The sequence below is a fragment of the Anabas testudineus genome, chromosome 6, assembly GCF_900324465.2.
Source record: "Anabas testudineus chromosome 6, fAnaTes1.2, whole genome shotgun sequence".
NCBI classification, from domain to species: domain Eukaryota; kingdom Metazoa; phylum Chordata; class Actinopteri; order Anabantiformes; family Anabantidae; genus Anabas; species Anabas testudineus.
Window position 1 is genome coordinate 3,596,183 of NC_046615.1, and position 24,011 is coordinate 3,620,193.

The window sequence follows — 24,011 nt, forward strand, 5'->3', positions numbered from 1 at the left end:
AGGGCTATTGTTGTGAGCCATTTGGGTAGTGTGTAGAGGTTTGGCTTTGTGTTGATCTTGACCATCAGTTGGCCAGCTGGCCTGACTTTGGTTTTCCACTTGGTCGGAACAGAGAACAGACTAGAGGACAAACCCAAGCAAACTCAGAGTCACACATTTGCTTGTTAGCAAATAAAATAACAGTCGACATACACATATTTAAAGTAACAACCGCTGTGATTGAATTTTTAGCTGACTTTAATGTCAGAACCTGGTCAGACTTAAGAGGCCTGTGCAATGCAGCACTGTTAATCTGTTAACTAATCTGTGTTTTCTATGCACACACACACACGCACACACACAGACAGACACCCGTCTCTGTCACTGTTTTTCTGGATGTAACAGTGGTTTTCTGCTTCTTTTCTCTCTCTGTCTCGCTCTCTCTCACTAATCTATACTAGCCAGGTCATGCTGAGTCTGCTGTGCTCCCTATTGAATAGCTTGAATTATTCAGCATTGTAAGCGTGTGTGTGTCTGTGTGCTCGAGTACGTGCACACACGTAAGCATGGGTACAGCTGGCCTGCTGGTTCCTTTAATCAGGGGACGGCCGATCTGAATGAATGCCTGTATTGTTGGGTCATGTGTATTCAGGGCCGTGGCGTGTGTGTGATTTTGTGTGTGTGTGTGTGTGTGGAGGGCTCAACAGGGGTATCGGTGATTACAGCTCTACTATGTGAAAGAGCACGTCACAGGGTCACTGGATCAACAGCACCAAATCAGTGACTGAGTTGCTTGTCAGGGTCATATGATTTCTGCTTGTTGATTGTCTGTGAGAAAGACAGTTCAAAAAAGGGTTTTGTGTGTGTGTGTGTGTGTGTGTGTGTGTGTTCACGTGCACGCGTATGTTAGGGAGAAAACAACCATGCATAATGTGTCATCAGTATGTTCTGTGTCTTTTCTCTCCAGGTCGAAATGAGCTCATAGCCAGATACATCAAACTCCGAACAGGCAAGACGCGGACAAGGAAACAGGTAATAATAGGAGAGTGCAACGATACTGTCTGCAATATGTATCACAGCAGATCACATTTACAGGTATGATGAGGAAAATGGGACTAACTGCAGTGATGAAAATAGCAGTAGAAAAGCTGAACTGTAAAGGTCTATGGTTAAATTTGGCCAAAGAAAAAATATGTGTTCACACAGAAGTTAAAGCTGGGTTAAGATTTTTATATTTCAGTTTTCTACATTAGGCCGGAAAAGTAAACCTATTAATGGCAGTTGAATGTAATCACCACAAAAAGTGTTGATCAGCTAATGTTATTTTACAAGATCTTTATGGTTTTATGCTTTGTTTTTTTAAGATTTTGAATTATTTTTACGAGTTACCACTTGTTGCTATAGGGGTCACCGTCGATATTGTTGATTGGCCAGTTTTCCACTTGGAAGCTAAAAATTGGTTTGGACGAGTTGATTTTTACAATTAGGGTTTTCACCTACAAAATACTAGGCTGTATATTTACATTTAGTAGACGCCTTTGTTAAAAGGCAAAGGCAGGGTATGCCTAACCCTAACTCACTGGAAGCAGGTAGGGTAGGATACAGCTGGGATTTGAACCACAGTTTCCCACATGGAGGGAAGCCCTCTTACCACTTAACTATCTAGCCGTCGTATGTATATATATGCCATCAAATATACATTTTACAACTCTACAGACATACAGGACATAAAACCCTTTTCAGACATGGGATGCAAAACATTTCTGCCTTAATTCATTTGGTGAAGTGACAGTTTCCTATCATTCAAACATAGATCAGACAAACCTATGACTGTGATAGACAGAAGTACAGTTTAAGTGTGAAATTTGCCATTTCTTTGTGGTTGGACACTACATTAAGTGACATATAATCTAATGTACATGTAATGTCCCAGATAATTGTTATGTTGCCCATGTTATTGTTGCTCCAAAACAATGCACAGTTTCTTTTACCGAACAACGTCCTGTCAGAAAGGAGGTCCTCAGTTTCTATTTGTTGATGTTATTGCATGGAGTTCAGCCTGTGTTAAAAATGATAGATAAAGGTTACTATTATTACTGTCTTTTGTATTTACATTTGTATATATTAGTATATATACGCATATATTTCAAAGTAATGGAAAGTTTTACTTTTGCATCATCAACTGTAATAGAAAAAAGCTTTTTGCTGTATGAGCTTCTACAAAGGGTCAAACCAAACAATATATTGTAACTAAGAGGAATACTGTTAGCAGCCAGTGTTATTGCCATTAGAGCTGTAGCAAAGCAGCTAGTTCAGAAGTTCATTCCAAGGCTCCACCTATAATTACTCTATAATCAATACATAGCAGACATAATTTAAAAATAGGCAATGGCTGTGTTTTAATAATAAAACAAGTGAAGAAATGTTCAGTTTACGCTCTGAAATAGTAATGTTTGGATATTTTGACAGCACATAAAGTGGCACCATCTCTACGCAGTGTAATCTCAGTTCTTGGCCTGTGTTCCCAGGTGTCTTTTTGCTCTCTCAAAAGATGTGCATAGACGGGTCTATTCACTGTTGTCAGGGGAGTAGTGTGTGTGTGCGTGTGTGTGTGTGTGTACCCTTCCACTGTGGCAACAGTCCTTTCATAACCATGGAAACTCACTGTTTGGTCCTTCTTCCACTCTTTCCAACCCTCCAACCCCCCTTCCTTTTGCCCTCTCCTCTCCTCTCCTCTCCTCTCCTCTCCTCTCCTCTCCTCTCCTCTCCTCTCCTCTCCTCTCCTCTCCTCATCTCACCTCTTCTTTTGCAGGTATCCAGTCATATCCAGGTCTTAGCCAGAAGAAAATCCCGGGAGTTTCAGTCGAAACTAAAGGTAAGGAGGGTTGCATGTAATCTGTCTTTACTGCGAGAAACCCTCTGGTGAAGGGTGTGTGTCTTACATTTCCAGTGTTTTGGATATAAATGCATCTGAGCAGTGAGGATTAGCACTGATGATCACTAAGCTGCACATACACAAACCCAAACTCATTTAACAAGAGACTAATGAAGAAGACCTCACAGTATTTAACACACAGACATGTCATCAAACAATGTAGAAATATGGCATTCACTGCTGTGTAAATGATACCGTTTCACCTGAGTGAATTAGGAACCTCCTCAGTACACTCTATAGCTCTTCAGGGGGATCATGTACAGTAACTCTGTGAGAGGAATCTGAATTCAGTGTTTGTCGCTAGCCTGGTAACTTTTCACTGTGATTGGATGGATGCCTGTCACACTGACTCCAGTATCCTAGGTGTCTAATTAGGCCTCTATAGGTTTTCACCCCCTCCTGTCTCCTCCTCCACCCCCTTCTTCCCGTCATCCTCTTAAATCCATACATTCATTTGTTCCTCTCTTCTCCCTCCTCTTACACTCTCTCCACCCTCCTTTCAGTCTATTAATCTCTTGCCCGCCATGTCTCCTCCCTCTCTCCCTCTTTCTTTTTCTTCCTCACTGTTGGTTGTAATTAACTTCATCTAATGCAACAAAGGAGCACTTGTTTACCCAGAAGTGCAGTCGGAACTCTGATTGGAAACAAGACAAATAGATGTTTGCTGTCATAAAATAAATGACAGATGGTTGATAGAAACTGATCATGTCACTGTAATAATCTATGTCGGTCGTGCAGCACGCTAACATCTGTGAAGTACAGTTTACTCAAGTGAAAACTGCATATACTCCATAACTGAAGTTATTTAAACATGAGACATCTGAACATAATGCAACTATTCTGTAACAGCAAGGAAACACCTAATATAACATACTCTGAGGCCCCTAGTGCTGACTTTTCTAAATGTGATTTATTTATTTATTCACAGCTTATAGAAATGTAATTATAGTTGCAGCTAATTATTATTGGTATTATAAATTCCTCACTTTCAGTTTACCACAGTCCAAGGTTACATTTTTACGTTGCTGACTTTATCAGTCTGAAACCTCAAAATATTCTACGTCCTGTGATATAAACAGAGAAAAACAGCAGCACGTAATAGGCTGGTGATATTCTTTATGCTGTCAGAAAATCCTATGAAAATACTGAAACTGACAATGAACTGGTCCTACCAGTCTGTTTTTAAAACAGACATGTTCCTTTATTATAAAAAACATGGACACTATTGTTTGTTCATCATATATGTATATTTTATGGCGTAAAATGATGTTTTATAATATGCTCTATTGTTTATTTTGTTTCATTGCAAATCACATTTTTCGTATTGTTGTCATTTGGATTTATTTCCAGATCATCTGCCAAGAAGTTTGGAAATAAGCATATAATCTGCTTCTAATTACTAGTAAATAGAGAGTGATAACTTATTTTTACATGTGCAAAAAGTTAAATGTCTCTAGAATCAAACAGTCCAGCATAAATGAAAAATAAAGCTTCATCAAAAAAATCCAAGTTAATAATAAATTAAAACCAAAATCAAAATCTAACCTCTCATAACTTAGTCTTTGTTGAACTAGCACCTCACAGTTCTTTACAACCATACAGGTTGGTAAGAACTGGATTTCATATGAAAAGTCCACAGTTTCCAGGAAGCTGTGAAAAAATAATTAACATGTTACCTGTAGAAAGCGTCACTGAAAAACTATGTAGTTATGACCTGTCTGACCAGTTACCAAGGGACCTGATGCTGTACAATAATACATTTTCTATTTACTTATAGACCACTTTGTTTGCTTAACAAAAGAAACAAACACAGGTAACCCAAAATATATTTTAATGATAGTTGGAAAGTATTAAGAAAGGGACATTACCAGGTTATGCATAGGATTTTCTGGCATAAAGAAAAATCTAGACTAATGCCAAACATGTCCTTAGCTAATGTAATGTACATTATCATGATTATCAAAAAAGAGAGATTGTTGATGGCGTACTTTAAGTCATAGATCTGCTAATAACACAAGGAAAATGCTGAGCACGTTCCCTGTTCGTTTAAAAGTGATGTCAGATCTTTCCCTGCTGTTGAATTTCCCATTAAAACCAAAACACATGGCTTAGTTAGAAATTAGTTCATGTCAAGGATGTTGAACCCATATGGTTCCTGGTATTTAATATGAAAATCCAGCATGATTCCCAACCCACTACCTCCTATAATGTTATTACCTCCCCTAGGAGGAGAGATTTCTCTCAGTGCCAATTAACTTGAGTGAAACTGCCAATTAGTGATTCTCCACTTTCATTCAGCTGTTCTCTTCGTTTCATGTTGCTTTGAGTTCAGATGTTACAAATAAGCCCACAAGTTCAGACTTAGTGTCAATCAATCTACATGCAACTGTTTGTCCAGAGGTATCGGTGATGCCTAAAGCCCATTTGCCGCTTGCTTTGTGCTCACTGCTTTGCAAACACTCAAATCACCACGGCTGAAGTACACAGGCACAGAGGTCTATTTCCTAAAATGTAACCAGGATACAGTTTAAGGTACAATGATAGAGAAGAGAAGGTGGGTGGGTCAGTTGAATGCCTGGAGAAATGTCAAGATCATCATCTGAAGCACTGGAACTGATGGGAATCATTCAGTTTCATTCTATTTTATTTATTAAAGTAGATCTACAATATTTAAATTCACTGTAAATTTCAACATGTTGTTTACTTCAAAAAAGTTGTGAAACTAATTGACTCACAATCAAACTTGGTTGTGAAAAAATGGGGGGCGGTATGGTCCAAGTTAAAACTTGATATATATGTGTTTGTTCTGTTCAAAAATGTTGGTGAACACTAACAAAAGATCCGCTTGTTACAGCAATATATATATTAAGATTGGTTAAGTAAAGAAGTAAAACTCTTTCTTGTAAAATATTTACTTCAGTTGTTTAACTTAAAACTAATTCTAACAGTGTTTTTAAATCACTATTTTATTATCTCTACAGCAGGTTTTACTTTATGGCGTCTGTACAGATTAAGCCTAATTTGTGCCACTGCTTCTTTTCACTGTGTTGTACTGTTGGCTAATGAGCCGCCCCATATTCTGCAGTTTACTCAAATTACTGTACTTCAATTTGTGTAATCATTAAATAGCAGGAGGCACCACCCTGATTGCAACCAGTTAATGAGAGTGACAACAATTATGATTTTTCCCCTCAAGCTTAATATTTTCTGTAGGATTTCAGATTCCATTACTCAAGATAATTTCAATTATTCCTATTCTAAAGAATTTCCTGTTTTTCATGACTCGCTGTGCTGCTCTGCTTGAGCAGTAATTTACCATGGTGATATTTATTATTATGACGATGGTGATAATATGCAGGTTTGTCAACTTGCAGGACCAGAATGCCAAGGAGAAAGCTCTGCAGAGCATCTCCACCATGTCCTCGGCTCAGATCGTTTCGGCCACAGCCATACACAGCAAGCTCCTGCCTGGAATAGTACGGTCCAGCTTCCCCGGCAATGCACAGGTAACACACACACACACACACCTTGGCGGCACTAATTATAATAAAGCAAATCAGTTGATCACCTGTGCTCAGTTTGTTTCCTGGTGTGCATACAGGAAATCACACACATATACAATACACACTTACATTGAAGCTTCGGTTGAGTGTATTATTGTGTGTGTTTATTTTCAGCTGTGGCAGGGGATGATTCCTGGGGGACAGTCCAGCTCCAACACAGAAGAGTAAGTCAACTTACTGTTGGTCTGACTTAAATAGATAATAGATAAAGTGGCTGCTGTTAGCCACTGATGTTACACACCAAAGTATGTGTTACAGGTTTTGGGGATTTGGTTACTGCTGTATTTGTGAGGGGAAACAAGTTAGTATAAAGTATAAAGCCTTTTGTGGCTCCAAAGGGAGATTTGGGAGGTTTGATGAACTGCCCCTTGTCTGTATGCACTATTGGCAGATACAGGACTTTTAACCCTTGACTAATGTTACTGTAACAGGATTTCCAAAGCTGGGATATATTAAAACATTTCATCTACGTGTGCAGCAGGTGGCTGTATGAGGGACATACTGTATTTTATTGTTTGTAGCAGATAGAAAAATATCCCTCACTGTTTGACATAAACAAAAACGTAATGGCAGCTGATAGTGAAGAAACCATCAATGTTACTTTTGGTGACTCACATGATCACACACAACCTTTCCTCCTTCAGCCAAACATCAGATGAGTTTATTGTTTAAATACTATATGCAGAGTTTCAAAACTGCCGGATTTGGACTGTAAAACCTGCTGTTTCTGTGTGTTCCATTACTTTCCGTTCTTATGGGCAGCACCTATATGTGGATCATTGTGCTACAACTTCAAACCTGCTTGTTTCATTGCCTGCTGCTGTTCCATAACCATGTGATGATGATAATGGCAGTAAATGGGGCTGGTATAGCTTTTACTGAACTCAGAGATGCTCTTGACCTCTATGCTCCTGTTACTGTTCGTACAAGACACAGAACACAGTTCCTTTTTGTAAAATGCAGGTACAATGTGGCTGGTCCTACTGTGTCTCTTCTTCTTTGGGCCTTTTTCGTGCTCTCCTACCTGCCTCACTGTGTCTTTTTTTGCTTTCAGTATCAAGCCGTTCTCTCAGCAAGCCTACTCGGTGCAGACAGCGGGGACCACCACAGTCTCAGGTAAGAGAGACCACAGTACAATTATCTCCTTTTTGTAAAGCGGCCAGGCGGTCGTCTCTGCTGCCATTTAGACCACTGGCTCTGAATGGGGTGGGTTTGGACTCTGTCTAGGTGCCTGGGTATCCAGTGTGCACTTTGAAGTTTGTCTTGTGAAGAGGTCAAAAAGAGAACAACAGGTGTCAGTCTGACTTTTCGTACTTGGGATCAAAAACGTTGTCTTACTTCATACAGAATCTACTCTATGAACAGTCAAGGTTAACCGAAATTGAAGGTCAAATGTTGAATGTAATTACCTAAATTATAAAAAAGCACATTTTAGATTCAGACTGACAGTGTTTGCGCTGTAATTTGATTTAGTGCCATGTGTGGAGGTTAAAAATAATCGATAACATCACTTTGCCTCTAGACAGCAGGTGGGAGGCTGCAGTGTTGTTAGATGTTGCTTATCCTCCTCTGTGATTGTGCACTTTGAGCTCTCTGTGTCCCTACCCGATCTGTACAGCCTATTTGTTCTATGCATGTAGCTGGTTAGCTTCCACTGCAACAGTAGCTGTCTGTCTCTGCTGTGTGGGTGGACTTCGTTCTGCATCGCTTATATTTGTTCATAATTGTCTGTTATTTAGCTCCAGTAGCTCTGGAAATCGGGCTAACTGTACCGAAATAAAATAATGCAACAAGTTAAGCAGAAATACAGCTGACCATCTCCGACTGGTCACTGCTCAAGCCTTTAGAAGGGAATAGCTCTAGGCTCCAGGCTGGTCAAAGTATTTGCATGGAATGAGTCTGTCCACAGTGAGATAGATTTTAGAGCCTATTTCGATTAAAAATATTTTAAAATGGCGCAGAAAACCAGAGCTGTGGTGAACAAGGAAAAACAGGGAGAAACAGAAGCTCATTTTGCCCTGAGGCTTACAAGTGGGTTAATCTGGTCATGTGTACGGGTCAACAAAAGCTAGTTTTCAGTTAGTGAAGAAAGCAACCTGTCACTTGTCACCTCCATTGTTGATCTGTTAACAGCTCAATAAAGGTCCCTGCTTGTAAATTTTATTCAGCGTGGATGGTGGCAGCTGTCAGAAGTACATGAAGCTAAATGACAAGAGGGGAGAAGCTCTTATAAATGGAGTGTCTGAGATTTGAGTCAGCCCCCATGGGATTTCACTGCGTCCTTATCATTGTCACCCCTTTACATCTAGTTTTGTAAACAGCTTTTCACTTCAGTCGAGCTTTATCCACAAGACTCCAGTAATGGCTTAAGTTGTACACATTTGCAGCGAAGAATAATGCTAGCATTACTACTAACCCCATTAAATAGTATGATAACAGAATATGTTATGTGTGTCGTTCAGGCTACGAGGCTCCCGCTGCAGCCCAAACACACAGAGAGCCAGCGTGGCAGGGTCGCTCCATCGGCACCACTAAACTACGACTGGTGGAGTTTTCATCTTTCCTGGAGACACAGAGGGACCAGGAAGCAGTGAGTATCTCTGTCTCTGTCTCTGTCTCTCACAGACAGACACACACACACAGCGGGCGCGCACACACACACACACACACACACACACACACACACACACACACACACACACACACACACACACAGAGCAGCAGTCCACAATAAGCACTCCCCATTGTCCCATAAACAGAGTTGACAGATAACCCCGCAGCAGAGAACAGCGTTAAAGCCTTTTGTGTGTCTCTTAGTATGAATAACCTTTGTAAAGCTCTATCTCTCAGTCTGCTCAGTCTATCTGTCATCCTGCCACACTGTGGACTCGCTGTCATTTTCCCACCTTGCTGGCATTCATCTTCTTACTTGGTGTTTGGACAGTAAAAAACCTTGAACTGTTCAATGACATTGAAATAGACTCTGTTGTCAAAAGGTTTCACGTTGCTCGTGTGATTTACACCACTGTAAATGACGTGGTGCAGGGAATGTTGCTACAGTTATAATAATTGTGCTTATTTACAAAGCTGTACAATCAAAACCTCTATTATTGGTAATACAGGATTCAATCAAATATAATTATAAAGCTACATTTGTGCACAAAGAGAATCCTGGATGGAGTTGTTTAATGTCTTATCCAGAAAGTCTTTTTTTTGTTAAGGCCTACTCTTTTTAATTTTTAATTGATATGTCTTTTTATTTTTATTTTTTAAGTTATGTTTTTCAATGAAAAAACATTGTGTGTCTTCAGCCTCACTGTGAAGCCTCACACATTTAAATGTGTTGAATGCCGTTGAAAGCTTTTCTTTGTTTTACCTGGTGGGGCATTAATTCTTCCTTTGACCTAATCAAATCATTGACAGAAGCGGTTACCAAGCCAACTGTGGTTGTAAATGTGTGTGTTCCAGCAGAGGGCACTGTTCTGTGTTTGCGGGAGTTAGTAAAAGCCTCCAGCCTTGTTTGATTCAGCTTTTTGTTTCCCCTCAGTACAACAAGCACCTGTTTGTGCACATCAGCCAGAGCAACCCGAGCTACAGCGACCCCCTGCTCGAGTGTGTGGACATCAGACAGATCTACGACAAGTTCCCCGAGAAGAAGGGAGGCCTCAAGGACCTGTTCAGCAAGGGCCCGCAGAATGCCTTCTACCTGATCAAGTTCTGGGTGAGCAGACAAAACGTTTCTGTTCACATGAGAGTGTTTGTTGTATTTCCCTCTTATACCAGCATCCGTCTGAAATTCATAAATGAACTTCCCAAAGTTTAACCACATTTCTTCCTTATGTGTGTTTTTGAAACTGATTTTCATCATCGGTGAGCAGGGTTAGCATGTACCTTGCTCAGCGTCTTTGTCTGTACGTACAGGTGTGTGTGTTCTGTCCTTCCACCTGGGATATGGAGGTGGTGGGTTGATGAAAGCACGGTTGCTTTGTTTGAACACCTGCTCACCTCTTGACTTGCAGTGCTGCTCTGTCTCCCTTTGTGTGTGTGTGTGTGTGTGTGTGTGTGAGAGAGAGAGAGAGTGTGTAACTCACTTTCTTGTTAGCACTGCATTACATCAGAGCACTTTCAAAAATCCCATCAGCAGAAGAAAACACATATGTATTATTTTCCACCACAGTGCAGCACACTGATTTATTGAGACAGTGGATCAGGCATCTGGGGAATGTTGTTATATATACTGCACCTTTTAAGCTACCATTTGTAGAATTACAGTGATTGTTGAAGATGAAGACTTCTTCTTCTAACCAGCTATTTAACTGTCACTAACAGATTATATCAGCTCTAGCTAATTTCCTAAAACTAATAGTACTTCCAGGAGTTGGATGAAAATACTATATATGGCTGACTTTTGAATGGAGACACTCTCCTGGAAGTTTCAGTAGTGTCCCACAAATTGATAACAGCTTCCTGACGCATGCAAAACAGTATCCTGGATATTGTTTTCCGATAGTTACTCTCTTTGTGTCCCAAGACATGTCCACTAGACTTATTGTGCAGCTTAAGTAAAGAAGGTAACTGAAGGTGTAGCCAGTGTGTCATCAGCTGGGAGGTGTTCAGGAACCTTACGCAGTGTAGGCCCAGCAATTAACTAGCCCCTTCCTTATGCATTTACTCTTATGTTTTTGGATTTGGAAAACTCAACAACAGGCTGCAGAAAGACATCACTCACTTTATTCTAATATGTACATTACCACAATCCCTTATTGTAAGCGGCTTTGAAAACAGTGAGTTGCGCGTTGCACAGGATGAATTTGAATGAAGCTGTGAGCTTATCAGCCAGAAGGATCATGCAAGACATGACAGAGGTCTGCAGCCTGTTGAGTGCGTACAGTATATGGTAAAAGTGATGAGATGTACACGCAGCAGGAAAACAAACACTGTGTGTGTGTGTGTGTGTGTGTGTGTGTGTGTGTGTGTGTCACGTAGAGAGCCCCCCTCTGAATTTAATTAAAAAGCTCTCTGATCTACCACAATGGAGTGTGTTTCTGATAATCTGCTACTTTAATAGAGCACAGTCTGATGTGTGCGTGCATACATGAATGTACATGTGGGTGATTTAGCATATGGTGTGTGTGTGTATGTGTGTGTGTGTGTGTGTCTCTCATCCCTGAGACACCCAGTGCTTCTTAGATGATTCATTACAAATAGTACAAACCCTTCTCCTCTTCTCTCAGCCTGTAATCCAGGTGCAGCATGTTCTGTTCACTGTTGTGATTAAACATTTTCCCAGTTTCAACTTCAGTGAGAGAGACAGAGAAAAATAGTTTTTGCCGTGTACTTTGTAATGTGTACCTCTAGTATTTATAGAAACCAGATTTATGTCTCGTTGTTTATTTTGCGTGGCCATACATTTTTTATTCTTATTTATTTTCCCCAGCAGACTTGGTACTGCAGTTTGGAACAGCAGAGGGCACTGTTGGCTACCGTTACTGGCATAAAGCAGCCCTTCTCATGTTGTTTCTTGGGTTAAATCCAACATTCCTATTAATCAGTAGTCATTTATTTTCATGATTAGTTCATTCTTATGTTTTGGCTCCGTGGTTGCCAGGCGGACCTGAATTACAACGTGCAAGATGACCCCGCGGCCTTCTACGGTGTCACCAGCCAGTACGAGAGCTCAGAGAACATGACCATCACGTGCTCCACCAAAGTCTGCTCCTTCGGCAAGCAGGTGGTTGAGAAGGTGGAGGTGAGTGCTCTTTGAAATTCTCTTAATCAGTGTGGTTGGGACATTAATGACTAGACTAGTGATTTGTACAATTCTGTATTTTGATATGTAAAATCAGTGGACTTCCCCTTTAATGGTCACTTACCACATCCCAATCTTTCTTTGTCCCCCTCTCTCTCAGACGGAGTATGCGAGGTTTGAAAACGGGCGTTTTGTCTACAGAATCAGCCGCTCTCCGATGTGTGAATACATGATCAACTTCATCCACAAGCTCAAACACCTGCCTGAGAAATACATGATGAACAGTGTGCTGGAGAACTTCACTATACTGCTGGTGAGGCCACGAGTCACTGTGTGTGTGTGTGTGTGTGTGTGTGTGTGTGTACGGGCACATGCACGTTAGTAGTAATGTGCAAAGTCATTTATTTCATTTAGATGCATATTCACAGCTTGACTGTTCTCTCTGTGTGTGTGTGTGTGTGTATGTTTCCAGGTTGTGAGCAACAGAGACACTCAGGAGACCTTGCTGTGTATGGCGTGTGTGTTCGAGGTGTCCAACAATGAGCACGGAGCACAGCACCACATCTATCGACTTGTCAAGGAATAACACACACACACACACTTACATATATGTATTTAGACACACACGCACACACACACACACACACACACCTGGCCTTTGTTTGGTGAATAATGGTGACAAGTCTGGATTCTACAAAAGTGTCTTTCAGCCAGGAAGCAAATGGCTGCATCTTCACTGCTGCTCAAGAAAAAACAAGCGTTACGCAACAATAAAAATGGTGTAATTTTTAATTAACCTCAGATATGACACAGTTTGCTGCAGAGTCGTTCCCAACAGGAACATTTCAACACTACACATTGACTCCAGGCTGAATACCAGATGCTCATTAGCTCTAGACAGCACAGTGGCAGTGCAGCCATACATAGAAACACATCAGAATCGACCTGGGCGCCTTCTCAAGAACATCCTGACTCCGATATCACCAGGAGATGTCATGTCTCCTGCTAATTGGTTTCTTCCCCACTTTACTCCCAGTAAATTTGTATTTCTGTTCACATGTTGGGGATGAAAGTAATATCTCTGTCATATGCTTTTGGGAAACTCAACCCAGAGAGAGTAAAAAGAAAGAAAGAAAAAGGATCTCACTGTTTTCTCTCCCTGTGACATACTGTAAGTGTGTGTGTGTTATCTGCCATGAAACTGGCAGACACTGGTGGTCAGACCCTGTGTATCATCAATAACCAGAGAAGGAAATAACACTACTGCATTATCATATAGTACAGTATAGAGGCGGATTTGTACAGATAGCCACCGCAGAATTGTGTGAGCTGCATTCTTGCACAAAATAAGAGGTTTGTCCCAAAGAAAAGAAATCACACTTTTACCTTTTTGTATGTTTTCTTTAAAAAAAAAAAAAAAGACTAGCTTCTAAACTTTGGGAAATGGTTTATTGATAGTAGCATATAGACTATATTTTAATTCCAGGAACACTATCTAAAAAGTATGTTAATAAGAACCTATAAGTGAAACTGAATCATTCAGGTACCTTTTTGTGCAACGTGTGATTCTTCTGCTACATAGAAATAAATTAAGACCACGTGGAAGATATAATCCTCAAGGCTTCTGTGTTTGGATGGTGTTTCCTGCGACCTTTTCACAATAAAAGCACCTCCGTGTTTAGCATTAGCGGGACGTTTGTTTGTCTGGTATCACAGAGAAACAAACAGTAATGCTGGACTTTCTGTGAGGCAGCTTGAATATCATACAGAGAGGTCTTTACTGGATGTAACTGTGTGTCTTATCTGAAACCAGCTCCATGAGAGCATCAAAGACTTGTTGTGATTTGATGGAAGTCTTGAGGATTATAACTGCACATCTACAGAGTGCCGTAGGGAAGATGTTTTTTATAGTCCAACCAGGAAGTTAGTGTCCCCCCGGCTCCCCCAACAAATACTGGATTGTTCTACCAGGTTTTGGATTACTGCAGAAAATAAGCTCTGTGACACCTCAGTCACCACCACTAAAGACCCACTGACTTCAGGACGAGGGAACCAGAAGTGCTTAAATGTTAACTCAGAGACAGACTCATTCCTGCGGCACTGTGTTGTGGCCAGTCCAATGGGAAGCACTGTGAATCTTAAACTATATAAACTATACGTCATTCATGGTGTTCAATGGAAGGAAACATACAGTTCAAAGAAGCATATGACCTGTTTTTCAGATCTCGTTGCAAATGAAATGAGTTCAGTATTCTTATACCAGCTAACTTGAGCTTTAACGTGTCCATGCTGACAAACTTGGTCAAACCTGAAATGATATTATAAATTGAAAATTACCCAGAGCACAAGCCTTCGGCACCTGTTTGTCAGAGCGAGAGGTTTCCGTGTCCGTGCTCGTTTGAACTCTACAGAGTCCGTTAGATGGTTGAAGACACAGTTCCCTTTAATCAGTCCAGGGCTGTTTTTCTTTTCCACTTCTACAACATGTTGTCAGAATAGGAGTCATTATAAAACAGAAACCAAAAACATTTGAAGTGTACTGTAGCAGGCGTCGACTGGCGGTTTCCCACCATGTCATGCTCAGCAGCATGAAGTGCCTTTGGTTGGAAACAGATGTAGCTACAATAGGAGTCCTGATGACTTGTTGCTGTAGACGCTTTGCAGAAAGGCATTTGAGTGAGTGTAACAAACACATAATTAGCTTACACATGCTCCAGGTTTCTGTGTCTGAGGGCTAATTATCCAAATTCCATATTTAATGAGTGTTTCTTGTTGTAATGTGTACACAGTCAGCACTGGACCATCCGAAAGAATCCGGGTTTGATTTCCCTCATGATGTCAGTGAGATACATTCCTGTGTCTACTTTGTATCTAATTGCAGGATTTACATGTATTTGCAATGTATGTGCGACGGGTTCATGTTGAAACAGGCGGCACACAGCGGAGCCTCATTCATTAAATGCAGCTGTTCATACTTGTTCCTACCACACGACTACATGTTGTTGTTGATAGGAACAAGTCGTGGGGTACAGGGATTCACTGCCAAGAACTAGATGTAGATACTAATGGTAAATACAGTCTAAAGCTACAGTCAGTGGATGGTAAGCATAGCAACTTTAAAGGGCCACTTCACTGATTTTCAGCTTGTTTCCTATGGTTCTGTTTGAGGAGCACATGTATATAAATGGTGTTAAACTTCCCTCTGCCTTCCCTTTTTCAAATATCTCATATCCTAAAGCTGAAAAACTCAACATCTTTATCTCCCATCGTCACCTGGAAGCAGGAGGGACGTTGAAGCCACAATATTAGATCTAGAGCAGAGAGTAGAACCGCAGCTTCAATGAAGTCGTTCTTTGAGTGGAGATGAAAGTGGAAATAGGGCAACAGAGAACCTGGCTCAGTGTGAAGGTAACAACATCTTACCAGCACCTCTAAAGCTTACTAATGAAGTTACCTGTCAGTCAGTGGACAGTCCACTGCAGCATCTGTTCAAGTTATTGGAAATCAGCTGATAAATGAGCCAATAGAACCTCTGCCTTTTTGCTTTTCTGGTTGTTTACCAATTAAACAAACGTAGAGGCAGTGAGGTGTTAATTTTACTTTCCTCCCCTCTTTCCAGCCTTTATGCTGCTTCCTGCCTGTGGATTCCTGAAAATAATTCCAGCCCTTGTTAAATTACCATTTTTTCACCTGGAGGTCTTTATCCACAGAGACTGAAATGAAGGTCGATCTATTTGCATATTAATGAATGAGGCCCTGAGATTTTCATGTGTTATATTAATGAATTCCTCCTGAGGAGTCCTGGACACTGATCAGCAAAGTTTGATGACTCACTGTTCCCAGTGTGAGCAACTGGGATGCTATGTGGTGTCCAGTAGACCCAGTGTGGGGCAACTTTTACATAATAGGAAAGAAGCCAACTCATCAGCTAGTGAATATTTAGTCTTAATGAGTAATGACTCAAATCTGACTCAGAGGATTTGTCATTGTCCAAACCTCTTATTTTAGTTTGACTCTGCCTCCTGTGGGTGTCTCTCAGGATTACAGCCACCTGTCACCCACCAACACTCTGTCTGCTTAGTCACGTTTCCAGGAAAACTGCTTTCGAATTCCCCCAGCTTCCCCAGAGCTACGTCTCACACCACAGTAGTTTGTTCTGCCCTCACACCAGAACACCACCATGTAACGTGTACATGATAATGTAACGCACAGTTTCAGGGGCTGAATTTGCAATAACGACCCTCTGTTCTGAACATTATCTACCACCTGCCTACCAAAGACGGTCACAGTGTGAGTGTGACGTGAAAAACAGAGGACAGCTCATTTATACCAAGCTAGTGTAATTTCCAGGCTTCTGGAAAAAAAACAAGCTCTAAAGGAAAATGATGATCATCTGAAAACTGGACAGATGCCAGTAAAACCAGTACACAGAGATAAGTGAATCCCAATGAAAATCAGATTTACATGTAAAAAAATAAAACCTGGTGTACACATGAGTCTTTAAAGACGTTTTCGATTGGACCATTTCCCTCACATGTGGACACCTCTTATCATCTTGGTTGGCAGACTGAGGGCGCCCTGTCTGAGGAGGCCACTGGAAACTGTGATTTATTAAAATGCCCTAAATGTGTGTCAAACACAGCTGCGGGGCTTTAGTGTAAATGTCTTTTGATTCAAAATCTACTACAAAATGTGCTCACACCGATAAAGTTGCACAAAAAGCAGTGGACACACGGTGCCTAAAGGCCGTTGGAAAGGTTTCAGTGATCTGTTGAGTTTGTGAATCATTGCTGTCTGTGCTGTTGAAGTCGTCTCTTTGTGCGAGTTGGATGTTTTATCGTCTTTTCACATGCGGCACAGAAGCCCTGTCTGTAATCAAATCCAAAATGGCCTTGAATCTTTTCGCCCCGGCGCACGTGCAGCACAGCTGCATGCGCGCTGAGGGTTTTTGATAAGGTGCTTTGTATAAAAGTGACAATAACCTTTATTACAGATGTTGTGTATATCTTTGATATTCTAATGTTTATCCTATTTTGTGAAGAAGAGAGTACATTTAGGAAAAATCCAGAAGCTAGTAAAGCGTGTCTATTGGTGCTGCACAGGGTCTGATCTTTGCTTTGTAACTTTTTTTCCCCCTCATGGCTAAAAGTATGTTAGATATTTTCTAGCTTTGTAGAGACTTTGTACGCATATGCTATTCAGTTTAAATAAATGGTCCGTTCCAAACTGTGCTCTGGGGTTTTGTCTTTATTCATTAGTCCACATCGAACCTTCCACCACATTGGATCAAAATTATTCTGTATTGTTTTTCTTTCATGCTAATTGTAGTAGTAAAGCGACATGTGATTGTTGGAAATATGAAATATGAAAACATTCACTTTAAAGGATTCTGACATTTGGCTCAGATATTTTGCTTGAGACCTGTGGTACAGAATACTATAGGTATTTAGAGAATCCATGTAAGCCTTTTTAACCTCCCAGTCTCTGAGATTCATCACTTGTAATGAAATTTACAACTAAATAAACTTCTACATTTGAATATTGTGTAGATGTAACAAGAAATGCAGTGAAAATCTGTGTATTGAGAATCATGAGGCTGGTGTCACAAACATACTGTTGACTCTCACCACAGGACCTTGCTTTAACATGGCTTAGATCTAACATTAGAATAATAGTAAGTGCATTTGCTGCACAAAGGCCTTTAGATCTCATCTGATAAACTAAGAATCCATAAAGACTTTTTTCAGATTAGAAATATGGCAGACCAAGCAGAACATTCAGCAAAGATCTGATAATATAACTCAATACAGTAGAAACAAATGACAACCACGGTCAACAGTGTGACAGGAGCATTACAATAAAAAGGTATAAAATTATTAGCAATCATTTTTTTCAAGTGTGTAAACAGTCAGCATACATACTGTATGAGGTGGCTATTGTTGGTTTTACTTTTCAGCTAATCTGAGAACAAAGGTGAGAAAGTCGTTTTTTATGCCTGTAACAAAGCAAATGCAAAAAACACCTGCAGGATCATTAGTTAAGAATCCACCCAGAGAACTGGAAAATGTGTAGTATCTTTAATGAACACCAGAGGGAGCTATACCCAAAGAATTCAGTCTGAAGCTCCATCACAGCTCTATTTATTTAAAATGAAAACATCTCCTTCATGCGTATGCTTATCTTGACAGAATTCATATTCACTCTTATGAAATGATTATTAAGTTAATTATCATTATTTAATGAGAATCAGAGCAAGCTCGAACATGGTGTGAGCAGAAAATGTATAATTATTCCTTCACTAATTAGAGTTTTATTTATCAGACACACACACACACACACACACACACACACACACACACACACACACACACACACACACAAACACACACACACACACACACACAAACACACACACACACACACACACACACACACACACACACACACACACACACACACAATCTAATTAGGCTGATCTAGAAGACTATATTTTGAATGGACAGCAGACCCTGTGGTTAGTTCCTGTCAGTAATCAGTCTGCAGGTCGGGCACGACATGATGACCTCACAGGAAATGAGATAAAAGTTAAGAAAAACATTCGGGGTTATCTCCCACTCCCAGACGGAGCAGTGACAGTCCTCTTTATCCAGATCTAATGCTCTGGATGTGTGCGCACACGCTCCTGTGAGTAATTCCGTATGTGCACTGACACGCGCTCATCACTGTGTGTTCACGTCCCCACATGGTTTTTCTAAGCAGTTATTTCACCAACAAACGTGGCCTGATGCATCCCTCTGAGCTGAGGTCGCACTACACAGACACACTAATGGCGGCTGGAGGGGATAAACACACACACACACACACACACACACACAGTCTTAATAGAGATAAACCCCTTTATGAGTTTTATCAACCATATTCTGCCCTGAAAGAGTTGAGAGAGCAGATTAGGAGGCCAGACACTGTATGAGAACTCTGCAGGGTGTAATAGATGGATTTCCTTCCGCTTTATGCTCAATCCAGCTGAGCTCTAAATCGTTCGTGGGGGGATTATGAAGATGAAACTGAATAACAATGCACACTGCAGCGTAACACTGCTGAGTAAGAGCTTCACTTGTGTTTTTAGCTTCAGTCTGTGCTGCTTCTTCTTGGCTTGTAACCTGGACTCATTAGTTCTCTTTGGTGTAGGGGGGGGATTATAAAAAGAAACACTAACACTTGCAGACTGCAGCACTGCTGCAACCAATCGGGTTAATTCTGGGGAAATATGACAACCAGGAGATTAACATCTGAGGGCTCTGAGAGTTTGTCAGATATGAGACATAAAGCGGGAAAATGTCAAAACACTAAGATGTTTCTAAACCAGTGGAGTTAGAAACTAACTGCTGCGAGGACAACGAGGTCATAGAATAATAATTAGTATGACTGGTGATAGTGTACTAACCTGTAGGAGACACTGGCAGTGTGACCAATCAGAGAAGAGCCGCGATGATGTCATCACTATAGACCTAAGATGGCACAAAGAGTAAAAAGTAGATGCTGTCGTGTGTGTATGTTGTAAGACGTCAGCACACAAACAATAGTTTAGTGCTGAATATAAAGGAAAAGCTCTTTACTCTTTATGAATCAGATGGTGTGAATAAAGGTTTTCTGAAATGAGTTTTGTATTTGTGTTGCCTACTTGTTCATGTTCTTAGTTATAGCATGAATATGTTCAGACATGGATCCATGCAGATGCAGTGGATTTGATCAGCTGTGATAACTGTGACTGACACTGTGAGAGACTCTGATCACACAGGAGCAGAGTAAATAAATATTCACAGTTAAAAGCAGTTAGCAGGGAGCAGTTTTATCTTCCAGCTCAAAGTCAACAAACTCCTGAGAGAGAGAGAGTGTGTGTGTGTGTGTGTGTGTGTGTGTGTGTGTGTGTGTGTGTGTGTCACAGACCGAGAGAGAGAGAGGGACAGAGGCAGGGAGGCGTGTCCCAGCCGTTACTGCTCCCTCCTGGTTCGTCCCACACACATCAGAGCAGCCTGTCCTGGCACAAGGACGCACCTCTCCTCCTCTCCTCTGCGCGCAAGGCTGAGATCAATCTGCCGGGGAGAGAGGGATGAGGTCCCGGCATGCAGCCCGGGAACACACCGCAGGGGAAATGTGAAAGGATGTAATTCATCTGAGGACAAGCCTGATGGTTTTTCACGGCCTAACCCGGACTACTGAGCTCGTTCTGCGGACGGGAACAGAGGCAGAGCGAGTTGTTTCTGGATTCACGTGTTGTTCCTCTTTCCTCTGCTCATCCTGTTTAAATTAGACTAAAAACTGAATTCAACAATGTTTTCTTCTGTTTTATCTTCTGAGATTAAATCTGACTGACTCAGAGAATTCACTGAAGGAACTTTTTCTGTCGGAGTTTCACCGGAGATGGAGCCGGAGGAGGGGAAGATCTCGGTGTGGGTGTGCCGGGAGGAGAAGCTCGTCTCTGGGCTCACGAAGCGAACCACCTGCGCCGACGTGGTCCAAGTTCTGCTGGACGACCAGAACCTGCGCCAGGGGGCCTCGGCCGCGATGCTGTCCGGCTCCCCCCAGTCCTACTGCGTGGTGGAAAAATGGAGGGGCTTCGAGAGGATTTTACCCAACAAGACTAAGATCCTGCGGCTGTGGAGCGCGTGGGGAGACGAGCAGGAGAACGTCCGCTTCGTCCTGGTTAAAAACGAGGCTTCTCTGCCCAACAACGGGCCCCGCAGCGCCGAGGCCCGGGTGGTCCAGAGCCGGGAGAGCAGCGGTCCGGGCGGGGTCCTAAAGGGCACCGCCAGGACGTGCTGGACCGCCGCGGCCGCCGCCGCCAACCTGTCCCAGGAGAAACAGAGACGCATAGTCCGAAAGGCTTTCAGGAAGCTGGACAAGATGAACAAAAAGAAAGAGCAGACCGTCTCTAAGGACAAGAGCTCCGTGGAGAAGATGGAGACGCTGGTTCACCTGGTGATCTCCCAGGACCACACCATCCGCCAGCAGATCCAGAGGATCACGGAACTGGACCGAGAGATCGAGCGCTACGAGGCCAAAGTGCACTTCGACCGCATCAAGAGACACGGGGTGAACTATGTGCAGGACACATACATGGTGGACACGTCCTCAGAGGACTGCAAGCGCAACGCGGAGCGGCCGGACGCGCGGTGCACGGCGGAGGCGCTGGCACAGTTCGAGGAGTACGCGCGCCGGTGCGAGGAGGTGGTGCGACTGCAGGAGGAGCTGACGGAGCGCGAAGCGCTGGTGGAGAGCATCACCGGAGAGATCCAGGAGGAGCTCAACAGGCGATGGATGAAGCGGAGGCGGGGGGACAAAGCAGCGGACGTGGAGGACAAGGACACGGACAGTGTCGGGGACGAGGTGAGCCTCCACGTGTCCGCTGCTGCACCGGAAGAACCAGATGTGGAGAGTCTGTCTGAGAACGAGCTGGTTCTGGAGGAGGAGAGGATCAAAACCCAGCTGGACACCAGTCTGTACATTGGCCTGAGGCTGAAGACAGACCTGGATGCCATAAGGGGGGACTTGGACCTGAGTCTGGCACTCTGGGAGACCAAGGAAAGTGAACTCCTGGACCTGCTGGCCAAAGTCGAGACTATGGACATAGAGCAGGTGAACGAGACACTGACTGATGATGCTGAGGGAGACGCGGGTGCAGAGAGCACCGAGGCTGAGCCCGCACCATCAGAGAAGAGCAGCGGCTGGGTGGAGCAGGCCAGAGGTCTGTCCAAGTCCTGCAACACGAACGACGAGGACTCGGACACAGGCCTGAGTTCCATGCACAGCCAGGACTCCGACAACCTACCTGTGTGTGAGTCCCTGGTGTAGACTCAGTCTGGTTGGAAGCGTGTTGAACTTTTATGCAATTGAAAGCCACAAACTCAGGAGCAGAGGAGTCGCTGTCGGAGACACTGGGAGACGAGCTCTACTCCAAATGCACCTCAGTACTGACACTGTCGTTCTATAGCAATAATTCCTACATGTAGACATTGCACAATAAGCTAGGGGGGGGGGGGGGGGGGGGCATGTTTAGAGGTTTGATAGGCTGTGCTGCTCTGTAGCTGACCTCTGACCTCCATGGGAATAGTCAACAAAGTACCACTTATTAGGAGAATTAGTATTATAAGAAGCCGCCTATAACCTGTAGTGTTCAGACTAACTTTAGGAAACGAGCTCCCAGGTTTACAGTTAACAGCAGCTTTGCTTTCGTCCAGGTCTCTGGACCCGTGCTGCTTAATGCACGGCCAGAGTGGGAGCAGCTCACTGCAGCCTCTTCAAAATAAGACGGCATTTATAGAAATCACAGCAAAGCAGCATTACTGTCCAGATCAGCTCAGTCACATCCGAGTTTGGAAACCAGTGCTGACAGATGACTTGATATCGTCCTCAGTGTACATGTAATGTTTGTCTCGTAAGCACAAATGTCACGTTTTAGAGCTGCATGGGTCTGGATCTTCTGTTTCCTGTCTTGGTCAGCGTGCACAGGCTGGATTTAAAACCTTTCTGTCCCTCAGTGGATGTTTCACTGTTGTGTGTGAAAGCAATGGTTCATAACGTTTTTTTGTTTTGTTCCTGACAGATGAGAAGATTAAAGTATAAAAAATGTACATGTATGCACATAGACATGACCTGAAGGGACAGTGGTTTCACACTTCTCATTTAACTCTCTGCAAAAAGCAAATATTTCCAGCACTGAGTGAAAAGTCAGTTTTAATATTTCTTATTCAGAATTGACGGACTGTCCCTTTAAATTGGGTTTTTTTGGCATGTTGCCCTTTAAAAGCATCTTACTCAGCAATGAGCAATGTGGATCAACGAGAAACCCTATCAGGGTTTACGTTAGGATACAGTTTGCTCTGATAGAGGAGCACAGATAAGAGTGAACACAGTGTAGTACAGTTCAAATTCAGACAATCTATGGAAACCCAGGGAGTCCACACATGTGGCGTTCACGTGTTGTTTGTCTCCTTGGCTTTCCACATGCTGTCTAAGTCTTTGCAGTGTTTGCACTGTGACGTTTTTGGACCATTCGTGGGCTCTAACACCTTAAATGTTGGATTTCGAGGTGCTTTGGGGAGAAACGGCCTCATTTAGTGAATCCCACAGTCCTCACACCTCTGAACACTCTGTGAAGCCCCGGGTCACTCTTAACATGCTGGAAATAATTGCTGTACAGCAGTTTAAGTTGTGTCTTCCATGTGCAGCAGTTACTGCTCTCATATAAAGGACTCACTCTGTGTTTTTGTCAGCTCGTACATGTCTGAGTGTCTAACTGTAAAATGATGAGATGTAGCTGTGTCCAAATACCGAAACGACCTGTGTGTAGCTCACTTGTTCCGCTTGACCACGGATAGTTTGAGCTGCTCAGTCTGTGACATCGAGCGAGCTTTTTCTAGATAGAGCAGCTCTAGATTAGCAACTCTGACGCCACAGCAAGAAAACTGCACCGTGACGCCAGTCAGCACAATATCACACACGACTGTTAGTGTTGAAATAAACAGGAAAAGATATGTGGCTCGTGGCGTGGCTTTATTCAGTGTGACTGACATGCCTGAGAGCATTTCACATCTCATTTTTAGAAAACCCCCTCATCCTCTCGGCTCAACACTCCACACACACACACGCACACACACAAGTTTGGGTTTTGATGTATGGTCTCTGCATGGGAGGATAGTTAGCGTACCTCTAGGCTGTGAAGGCCTAACAGTGAAAGGTGTGTGTGAGAATATAAGCGTTGTTGTATATGTTCAGCCGACACATA

General features: G+C 42.5%; 2 protein-coding genes across 2 annotated transcripts in view; both read left to right on the forward strand.

The window, feature by feature from the left end:
• Positions 1-17,449, forward strand: part of tead1a (TEA domain family member 1a) — a 35,457-nt gene extending 18,008 nt beyond the window's left edge. The window contains exons 3-12 of the mRNA XM_026365755.1: positions 947-1,011; positions 2,792-2,854; positions 6,289-6,420; positions 6,592-6,641; positions 7,532-7,593; positions 8,940-9,067; positions 10,025-10,198; positions 12,086-12,226; positions 12,387-12,539; positions 12,699-17,449. Of these exons, the coding sequence (XP_026221540.1) occupies positions 947-1,011; positions 2,792-2,854; positions 6,289-6,420; positions 6,592-6,641; positions 7,532-7,593; positions 8,940-9,067; positions 10,025-10,198; positions 12,086-12,226; positions 12,387-12,539; positions 12,699-12,812 (1,082 nt within the window). The 3' untranslated portion in view covers positions 12,813-17,449. The remainder of the gene's footprint in view (positions 1-946; positions 1,012-2,791; positions 2,855-6,288; positions 6,421-6,591; positions 6,642-7,531; positions 7,594-8,939; positions 9,068-10,024; positions 10,199-12,085; positions 12,227-12,386; positions 12,540-12,698) is intronic.
• Positions 17,450-20,260: 2,811 nt separating this feature from the next.
• Positions 20,261-23,760, forward strand: rassf10a (Ras association domain family member 10a). Its single transcript, XM_026366526.1, has one exon. The coding sequence runs from the start codon at positions 20,648-20,650 to the stop codon at positions 22,076-22,078; it is 1,431 nt and encodes a 476-aa protein (XP_026222311.1). The 5' UTR covers positions 20,261-20,647; the 3' UTR covers positions 22,079-23,760.
• The last annotated feature ends 251 nt before the right edge of the window (positions 23,761-24,011 follow it).